Source organism: Apaloderma vittatum, unplaced genomic scaffold, assembly GCF_000703405.1.
Source record: "Apaloderma vittatum isolate BGI_N311 unplaced genomic scaffold, ASM70340v1 scaffold3597, whole genome shotgun sequence".
Lineage (NCBI taxonomy): Eukaryota > Metazoa > Chordata > Aves > Trogoniformes > Trogonidae > Apaloderma > Apaloderma vittatum.
In genome coordinates, this window is record NW_009726500.1 from 30,762 (window position 1) to 41,860 (window position 11,099).

The window sequence follows — 11,099 nt, forward strand, 5'->3', positions numbered from 1 at the left end:
AACTCTGACAAGCAAGAAATCATGAGGAAGACCAAGACATGAAGAGTACTGGGATTAAATATTCATCATTGAGGATAGGTGTGCAAATTAGGAGGCATAATGTATTATTTACAGAATAGTTAAAAACAAACCTTTCAAAGATCTTCATAGTCATTGACAGTGTTTTACTGTCAGCTGTCAATACAAACCTACTAGAAAGGTATTCGTACCTCTTGCTTTGAAGTATCGCAGATTAGCTTATCCTCAATCAAAATGAAAGTATATTCCAAATACTCAGAGTGTTCTTCAAATTACTCAACTCCTATCACCTCAGCATGTAGTTTGTTCTTAGTCCTCTAATGGTTTTGTGATGAAATTGTGGTAAACAAGCTCCCTATTGCTTTGCAGTTCATCAGAGCACAGTTGGAGAGTACCTTCAAAGTTTATTTTCTGTTTAAAATAGCTTGTGCTTGAAAGCATTACCACATGCATATGCTCTATGAGTATGATTAGCTGGTAAAAGTCAACTACTGGTGCTTCAACTCGAGGGCTTTCTCAGTTCTTGAAGGGATTGCTAAATTCAGGCCTGAAATATAATTAAAAACCCTGGAAACTGATTTTTTTTTCAGGACAGAATAAGTAGTTGGGTGATTTTCTATAGAGTCACAGTTCCACTAATTTTCTAAATACTTTCTTGAATCCTAAGTATTTTCTTCACTTTGTTGAGTAAAAAGAATTGAACAATACTTCAATTTATTGATCAGCATCTCTTTTGCTTCTATTATTTGCACTATGGAAAGTTCCGTATATGTGGATTTCCTATATGTAAAGGATTAATTTGTTTAGATGCATCGGCAATAATGTTTCATCTCTTTAAGGGAAATTTTGACTGGCTTCTGTGATGTCAGTGGTGTAAAAGAGAAGTTGGGTCAGCCTTGACATAAGAGGGACACTTGCAATCGCTCACGTCACCCTTACAGTTAAAGAAATTTGTTACTAAACCTTTTCATGCTCTTGGAAAAGGGACAACTTAACGGTACCTGAAAATTAATAGACACCTTGTGTGTCTTTCCATTACCAAAATAATTAATGGGGTACCATTACCAGGTTTAATTACTAGTTAGCAGGGGCTTGAGAATTGTCACACTCTGAATCATTTGGCTAGAATAGTTGGTATTTGAAGCCAGAATTTTAATGCTTTTCTGATTTTGTTAATCCTTTCCACCTGTGATAAATTAATACTGCTTATTGCTTACCTAAGGCAGAGAAGATGGCAGCAGCCCAAAACATTTCTCCCATTAAAGCTGGAATAAACAGTAGGCCTCCCATCCTTTTTCCATAAAGCTGCTGAAAAGGGTCTAGCATTGTCACGTAGCCTTTGGATCGCATGGGTTTTGCAAAAAAAAGGCCACCTGCAAAGAAAAGTAGCATAAAACACCATCTGCAGTGGAGAAATTCATTGCCATTAAGGAGTAAAACATTGATTGTCAGTTAAAGGTACAAAAATAGTATTACTGTTAGTTTTAGTTTGTTTTGGTTTGTTATTTTTTTTAAAGAAGTAAGTACAGTTAAAATATCCTCTAAGACCTCTAACCTTAAATCTGTCTTCAGAGTCACGTAAACACACCCACACCAATAATGTCTATGGTCTGGTTCAGTTTACTTAATCTGCCATTATGGATACTCTCAGTTCTGTCTAAATTTGGATCAGGCTAAGGGAATGGTTTTTCTAGCTAATCTTGTTAATTCTTAGCGCAAAATTCCGCATGAGTTTTCACATGGTTCCACTGAAAAAAAAAACTGTCTCTGATTCCTGGGCCAGAAATATGAGTTCACACATGTTTTTGTCCACATATAGCAAATTTGATTCTTTCAGGACAATTCAGATTTATTATGTATTCTTAAATCAACCTTACTACACCCACAGATGCCTTCCAGACTCTGCAGGTGTCAGGCTCCCTGAATGTTTGTTATACACTTATTTAATTTATGCATGTTTAGGAATTTTGATGTATCGCAGTCCTGCTCTGCTTGGCTGGCATGTGTGCTGGATTTGTACATAAATGTGCAAAGGCCTCACTTTTCTAACGTACAGTCCTCCAATTCTTTCTGTCCGGGGAAAAAAAAATGTATCTCAAGAAAGCTGAAAGACCCCTTCTATGGAAACCTGTGTAGTTGAGATCTGCACATAACTATAACCAAGTAGGCTTCTACCACACTAAAACTGATGAAAGACAATTTATAAAGTGCAATAAAAAAACCTGGAAAACCAGTCAGTTCCCAATAAAATTTACTGTATGGTATTTGGTGACCCTTAGTTAGATTCTTCACCATATGTAATGCATTCATTGTATTGTGCAGATTTTCCACATTTCTATGCATTGACTTCTATCACTCATATTTCTTCATTTCAGTAAGTTCTCTGAGCAGAAGATGCTGGCTTACACTGCTTATGTTAAAGCTGTCTTTAGGCAGGTTGTTTGGATGCAGAAACTCCAGCATATTTTTACTGTTCTTGAATTCGTCATAGATCCTGTTCCTATTCTACTTGTTATGTCATCATTACAAAAGACAACAAAAAAGAAGAAAAAAAAGAGCCACCGGCATTATAATAGATTATAAGCAATTGGGATGTTTAAGCACTTGTCAAAGGAAATTTAACGCATTCTAACCATTAAAACTAAATCGCTAGAAAAACTAGGAAAAGTGATATGCAGCACAACATTGAACTAACACGAAGATTATATCAACCTTAAATCCTTTCAGTCTGAAGCTGTAATATTTCTTCTAGCCTTATATTTATAATTTATATATTTTTTAAAGAAGGATAAACAACTCCATCCCCACAAACACGCACGTACAGACCATGCCACAGAAATGCTTTCCTCTCTGTGCTCTGCAGAGAGATATATACGGTCACATGATCCAGACTTCTTTTCTCTGCCATGGCCATTAAAATTTCCAGGAAAAAAAGTCCGGATATCTTTTAAAACAGCTGGAAATGAGGGGAGGTGCTAACTCAACCTCTTCTGGGCTATTATTAATTTGTGTCAATTTTACAGAGGGTAAGGGTCAGAAGATGCTTGTGGCTAGGATCCTAAGGACCGCTTAAGGATATCAATGAATGATGACCTTCATAACCTCATAATGACATCAGCTGGTCTCCAGACAGACATCTACTGTTATTATTTTCATTATAGGATATAGAGCTGCTCTCAGGGATGGAAACGGAGCTGGCGCTGGCCAGAGAGAAATATCTACGACGGGGAAGGTTTCTATCTAGGAAGAGAAGGAAGACAGGAGAACCAGGGCACGTCATAGGAAAGCATTTCTGAGGGGGAAAGAAGGCAATCGAGTTATACAGGAAGAAATAAATAGGACAAGAAGACCTGTATAAACAACCAGAGGAAACAAAGGGACAGACTAAGTGGGAGTACCTTAAGAAATGACTCAAAATAGATTGAGAGATCAAGTATGATTAAAAAGGCTAATACACCCATCACATTAATGAAGGATGAAGAACACAGGATCTTTTCTGTAACAATGTTCTTTTTAAATGGTTGCATCAGCAGTTGCCTTAGTGACAAGGTCTGTTCACAAACTGAAAGGATGTGGTTGGCAACTTTGTGGCATATTCATCCTGGCTCACAAGGCTAAGATGTGGCGATAAACTTTTATTGCTACTATTTTTCGGAAAAGGAAGGAAGTTTGGAGATTACATTTCAGGAATTAGAGGCCACAGCATTAAAAATTATAATGCTACCTGTATTTTACACTCTGACCCTGCATATACTAGGGCTGTGTATTTGCATTTTGACATGTGATTTCGAGTTTTGTACTGCATTTAAGAGGATGCTTGGTCTAATTTTAAGGATATAGACTAATTCGACAACAGAAATTAGTAGAAAATTAGATGTTATTTGCCAAAAATCTGTAAGGTATAACCACTTCCCTAACCTGAAAGAATATTTGCTGCTCTTGAATTCCAAGATTTGTAGGTGTTCTCATACTAACATGTTCCAGACCATATAGGCACTTAAAGAGAACTTGAATGTATGGATCTTAGAAGACAGAGTTAAAAAAACAAACCAAACACAAAAAACTCCAACCAACCAACCACCTCCCCCCCAAACCAAACCAAAATAAAAATCAACAAAACCTTTCTTATTGTGACCTCCACGGATCACTGTTTGAAATAACCAAATACGTCTTAGCAAGGCATTCAGGAGACTTCAGATATCAAAGTATTTATAGTGATTTTCTGATTATCTTTTCAGCAGCCCAGTCTATCAGCAGAAGGGATCCAGTTTACCTTGGTATCCTTTCATCAGCTGTTTCATTTGAAATAATGGACTTGTCAGCAGAACTGTTTAAAATGAGAGACTCTTAGCTTTATTTCTTTGCTTACCTAAAATCAGACTAAGGGAATATCCAATAGGTGCCTGAGCCCAAGCTAGACCATAGCCTGGCACGTACACAGCTTCTGCTGTCCCATTGATGTAGCCTCCTCCAACCCATGTGGCTGAAAAAGAAGAGGTGAAAGAGTCTTTAATGTGCTCAAAGGAAGAAAACCTCCTACATTGTAGAATGATATTGTCATCACTCATAATATTCTTATTTTTTATTAGATGTACTGTAGAAGTGCCAGAGGTATCATCCTACTATAAAAGAGGGTCCTAATTCAAAAAAATATGCAACCTAAGCATGAAAAAGAAGAGACAGTCATCAAGGTATCTAAGTGCCTGTGCAGTAAGTGAAGATGTGAGAGTTGAGTCTCCCGTTACTGGTTCATAATGAATGAAGCACTTCAACATTTTCTTTGTGTTAGTTGAAATAAGGAAGAGATGCAAAGGGGGATCTGAAGAAGAACAATAAGCATACAGTGATGAAGTCATCACAGCTGCGAAAACTTAAAGTGTATAAATTAAACCAAAGTTTAGTGAATGTTTCATTTACTAGGGCCTTCATGAAAAAAAATTTGCCCTTAAACCTTTACTATATTTTATATTTTGGCTACACAAAGCAGATTTAGCAAACACTGGCATCTGTAAATGCTATGCTTCCAGAAAGGCCTCTCTGATGGTTTTGTGTTGCTATTTAAGTTCTAAACTTTGACTCATTTAATTTTGTGCTTCCTGAAGACATATTCCAGAAGTGAACTGTGCTATCTCTAATGTTTCTGATTTTATCTCTCTAAAAAGCAGTGTTTTTGATATATCAGTCTTGGAGACCCTTAATGCATTGATTCTCTGCCTTGAAAGTAAGTTTCTACAATTAAGAATTTGGGACCTACAGTATATATGAAAGAAAATCTCTAACAGACACATGTTGTGATTATATCTGCAAAAATAATTCATAACAAATTATGTAATAAAGTTTATCTCATCCTGTTTGCAGGGGGATTCTTGATTTTCTCTAATAATTAAGTTTTATGAATCTGGGTCTCTAATTTGAACAAGGGCAGACAGATCATTACAAGTACTAGATTTTTGTAATGTCATTTTGAATTTCTTCAGAAGCCTTTGCCTTCTCATATAGGAGTAGTTCAGGTTTTCTGTGTAAAAGTTTATACTGGAAGGCCACTATAAGGTCTCCCCAGAGCCTTCTCTTGTCCAGGCTGAACAACCCCAACTCTCTCAGCTTGTCTTTATAGGGCAGGTACTCCAACCCACTGATGATCTTCGTGGCCTTCCTCTAGATTTACTCCAACAGGTCCATGTCCTTCTTATGTTGGAAGCCCCAGAGCTGGATGCAGTCCTGCAGGTGGAGTCTTACAGAGAGCAGAATAGAGGAGGAGAATCGCTTCCCTTGACCTGCTGGCTGCACTTCTTTTGATGCAGCTCAGGATGAGACTGGTTTTCTGGGCTGTGAGTGCACATTGCTGACTCATGTCCAGTTTTTTACCCAATAGTACCCCCAAGTCCTTCTCCACAGGGCTGCTCTTAATCCACTCATCACCCAGCCTGTATTTCTGTTTGAGATTGCCCTGACCCATGTGCAGGATCTTGCATTTGGCCTTGTTGAACCTCATGATGTTTGTATGGGCCCACTTCTGAAGCCTGTCAAGGTCCCTCTGAATGGCATCCCCTCCCTCCAGCATGTCAACCACACCACACGGCTTGGTGTTGCTGGTAAACCTGCTGAGGATGCATTTGATTCCACTGTCCATGACATCAACAGAGATGTTACATGGTACTGGTCCCAGTAAAGACCCCTGTGGGACACCATCCATCACTGATCTCCATCCAGTCATTGAGCCCTTGATTGTTGAGTCCCTGACTACCTGGCATGTGTGCTGCCTGTCGTGTCTCAAGCAGCACAGAGTTATGGAATAGATTGTAAGCACCTGTTCACAGTCACAAAATTAATTTTTCAGAAAGGATATTATATTTGTCTCCTTCCCCGGGAAAAGGATGTGCATTATTTCTGCATGAACTATATGAGCTTCCAGCTGGGAAATAATATCCCACAGACAAGGATAGATGTCCAGCATCACTGCAGCTGTGGTGCAAGGGGAAGCCTCAACCTCTGGCGTGCATTTGCTTGATGTTGCTACCGAAGTGGTGGGTGTTCTCTAAGGGGCACTTTCATGCTGTGCGTCACTCCCTTTCTTTTTTTTTGGGTGGGGGGAACAGGCCACTTCACTTCTGTGGGACATTACAGTGGCCATTCCCCTCCCCTGGCTGAAGGGAAACAATGCCCTATGGATCGGTATTGCTGGGTAAGGTGGCATGAGGGATTTAGCACTTATTTTCAATTAAATTTGTTGATTTCTGGACTGGAGGTTGAAAACCAGCTGCTGATTAATTTTTGTGTGCACATGACTGTTCTGGAACATCTGCCAAGGACCCCAAAGCTCTAGGAAGGAGCTATACGACTTTTTCTGAGGGGGTGAATGGGTAGTCAGCGTGTATGTTGACATGAGTAAACACATTTGGAAAGAAATAATGGGATATGATGGGATGGGATTTCAACCTTAGATATTAATTTTCTGATCCTCAGTTTGCTAAGCCACAATTTAAAGTTAGTTTAATACATTTTTTGGTGAAATTCTTTTTGTTTTTTTTCTAAATCAGACAAAAGAATATAAAATATAATAATCTGTGGAAACACTCATGTGGTAATCTATTTTAATCCTCTCTTTGCCTGCCCTCTGAAGGACCAAAAATGCAGCAAATACAAACATCATTTTAAAACATGCACCCTAAAAAATGATCAGACAAATACTGAGACTATGCAGTGCAATTCTGCTCCTAGTTCATACGAGGAACACAGAAATTAATCTCAGATTTCATTATGTATATTGATATATATTAGAAAATCATACTTTTGGGCACTTCTGTATGAAGGATCCCTTGTCTGAGCACTCAAATTGTTGAATCAAATCACCAGGTTCTGTAAAAGGAAAAGACTGACCTACGGTTTACAAAAAAAAAAATTTTGTAACATTTTGTTGTTATTTTGTTTGTTTGGGGGTTGTTTTTTTTGTGTGGAAGGATATGCACCTCCATCCAACTAAACTGAAAAAATGACATTAATATCTTACTGTCTTTTTGGTATGTTTGTAAGCAGTCATTTATATAATCTCAAATATTTCCTTTGGGGTTTAAACTCCATCACGGTAATCAGAATAGACTCAAGTTTGTCGCAGACACCACTTCTTAAGAATTTCACCCACAAATGACGGAACGCATTTGATGCAGCATTTAAACTATAATTATGTAAAAATGATGCAGAGGTTAAGGGCATGTCTGCTGTGGTACTATGTTAGCTCATTTTAATAAGAGCTGTTGTGATCCATCCACATTTCAGGCTTCTCACTCTGTCTATTGCCGACACGCTCAGCCTTCAATAGGCTCCATGTTCGGGATTTTCAGTCGCTAGCTCATACAGCTGCTTCTTCGGGGTCATCGTATACACCCGAATATGTCCATAGCCATTATTCATAGATAGTGCATTTGCTTTAGGGCTTTTCAATGCTGTTTAGAAAATCAACTATAATTACTCAGGAATCTTGAGGCCACCCCTACGAATGTTTATGATCTGAATTTTATTTTAAATTTATAAGCTAGGCTCTGTCATCCTCCTCACCAAGTAGCCCTAGAAACTGCTGCGGAACATAGTATTGTTCGTTTGGGGCAAGAAAGTCAGAATTAGGCCTTCTCTTGTAGCCCAAAGTACTTCAGGTCTATATGAACAATATCCCTTTTGGAGATCTTTAAAAATTCCTTTTTCCCTTTTATGGGTTAGGCTTTGCTTTTTATTCATATTTGGACAATTAAAACTGTTAAACATAAAGACTATGTTGGAATAGCCATATATCTCTGCAGGTAAAGTTATGAGGTACAAAATCTTCGTTTATAATTTTTAAAGAAGCAAATATGCCTTAGAACAACGTGACCATTTAGTAAAAATCATTACAAATTTTGATCAACTTAGGTTTCCAACTATTTTGTCATGGCTTTACAAACTAAGTATCCCAATCACCCTCACCAAGACAAAACTCAGGCTAATCCCTGATGCAGTAGACTTGTGCCCACAACTAATTTGGTCGTTCCCCAAAACTGAAACTGTAATTTACTTGCCATCTCAAGCTCTAATTGCCATAATTACAGAGGGTGGAGGTGCGAAAGTATATGAATCTTAACCATATAAAATCCGTGAGTGTTTAAGCTGCACAAAAGTTTTAGGACCATCTGGATATTCTGCTGCAGAGATAATATACTGCACCATCTCTAGAGGTTGCATGAAATGGAATGAGCGTATGTGGATGTCAGTTGTGGTGGTTATAGAAATCGACTGCTATATAGGAAGCCCCAGTTCAAGTCTCATCTCTGCCTCAGCTGCTACAAAAAATATTCCTGCAAAATAAGATTAAGGAGACTAGGATTTGTGTCTTCTTCCACCGGCAAAGCCATTAGTCATAACCGCTTGCACAGGGAATATCTTGTTCTGTCTTCACTCACCCGATTTAATGAATACAGTTTCGTGGCAAGCAGCATCGGTGCAAAATATTCTGGTTTCCTTGTGTTTGAGATCATTTCATTTACCAGAAGACAGTCAATCTAGTTCTTGCTCTGAGCTGAATCTCATCATATTTGATGCCACAGTAGTCAGCGGATGCATGATACAATAAACAAAGTGTGATGAGGAGAACATCTGCCTCTGTTATTGACCTCTACAAACATTCTTCACCCAATATTCAAATACTCTCAAATATGCTAATTTTTTAAATGAGCAAAATATTTCTGCAAGGAGATAGGAATTTCTCTTGATTAAAGAATGTAGAATATTGGCCCAAATTTTTAATGTGTCTCTTCCTTATCAGATAATTGTGAAACTGGAACAGGGCAAAATATCAAAACATAAATATAAACTGATAAATTCATTTTGGCAATTGAAAGGGCTTTACCTTGATAGGATTTAGAATAAATAAAATAAATAAAAAATAATTATGTTTAAAATTTAAATTTCTTTAATAAAAATGATGGGTCAATTCACTCTTCTTATAATATATTTTTGTTCTGATCCTGTATATTTGCTGTAAGACTTGAGATTTTGGGACATATTGTGAATATCTTGTCTACCCAGGTAAGACACCTGATTTGGCTGACTGGGAGTAAGACAGCACTCTTTACAATATTAGTGAAAAACTCTTCTTTCACCCAGGCTTTTCCTACTGATACTACTATTCACAGGAATGTATTATTTATTTAGTCAAACTGCTGTAAAAGAAGCTAAAAGAATCATCAAAATAAATTTGATGAAATCAATGGAATCACAAGTTTGAATCTATGTAAATATTCTTTTAGAAACAGTTTCAACTGATACTGCAGCCCCACCCTCCCATCTTTTTCCATATAAACTTTGTTTTACTCAGTTGGAACAAAAATAATTCACAAAATTGCATGGCTTTAATAACAATAACAACTATTTTAAAATTGGATTTCTTGTTAATCTATATAGATTCTACAGATTAATTGAAATAAATGAATAAAAATTATAACATGTTGTTCCTGTATGATTCTAAAATTTTTCTTGTTTTTATATAGATGCTACATTTGGCTGTTCACTAAACAATGTTAGCAGCAACTGGGAAAAAATATATATTTTCTCCATTTTGCATTATTCAACATGGAAATTACACTTCATTCAGATGGAAAACTGACAAGTTATATGCTGGTTAGGAAAAAAATAAAAGGTTGTGGTTTTTTTTTTTACATACCAGTCATTGTAAATCCACCAACTAGCAAGCCAATGTCTCTTCCACCGACAATAATAGCTTCGCTGCGATCTCCTTCGGTGCCGGTGTTCTTGGTTTTCCAAGCAGCCCATATCCCAACTGCCAGGATAGCCAGGTAGAATACAACTATGGCCACTAGCCCCTCCACATGGAAAGCCATGTTGAAGTCCCAACTGTTTCTTTGATTGCTATTTCATTAAGAACTCTGGAGAGAATGCAAAAATATGTCTGCTTTTTAACAAATCTGGTAAGGTGCTTTTTAGAATCAGTGCACAAAGAAAGCTCAGATGGTTATTAAAGAAACTGTTCTGGTGAATTTATGAAATGAGTATTTGAGATTCAATTGAAATTAAGTTTACATGCCAATTAAAATGCCTGTGGAGCTAAACCCAACAATTGTAACCTGCAGTTAGAACGGGAAATGAATTATACGGCTGAAAGCTACGCGATTCTTAGAAATCGGTTACTGAGCACAGAGTTATTTTAGTATGACCAAGTGTCCAGCACCTGGGAACTCTTCAGTCAGGAAATGGTTTGGTATGTGGAGTAGGATAGAAAATCTTGGCCATGTGAACTGTTACAAAAGTCACAGTTAGAAGAGAAGCCACAAAACTGTCTTAAGTTTTGTAAGAACTGAGGATGAGTAGTAGCTACAATGGCAAAGCACATCTTTTGAGTCTTCGTGTTGGAATGCTATCTTTTCCTCTTTCTATCATCTCCCGTGCCAAAAACTCTGCGCTTTCTTTCTGGTAACATTTAATTGCCCAACATTGGAAGTATTAATCTATTCTCATCTGTATAAGAAGTAAACGGGAAAGCCCAAAAGCTGTGGAACGGCAGAAAAAATTGAGCTACACGAACTACAGCGGGGAAAAAA

At 37.5% G+C, this 11,099-nt stretch overlaps 1 protein-coding gene across 1 annotated transcript in view; it reads right to left on the minus strand.

The window, feature by feature from the left end:
* The window catches only part of SLC5A7 (solute carrier family 5 (sodium/choline cotransporter), member 7), a 20,777-nt gene extending 10,395 nt beyond the window's left edge, over nt 1–10,382 (minus strand). Inside the window, exons 1-3 of the mRNA XM_009873290.1 lie at nt 10,205–10,382; nt 4,388–4,501; nt 1,236–1,391 (exon numbers count right to left, since the gene is read on the minus strand). Of these exons, the coding sequence (XP_009871592.1) occupies nt 1,236–1,391; nt 4,388–4,501; nt 10,205–10,382 (448 nt within the window). The remainder of the gene's footprint in view (nt 1–1,235; nt 1,392–4,387; nt 4,502–10,204) is intronic.
* Nucleotides 10,383–11,099: the final 717 nt, after the last annotated feature.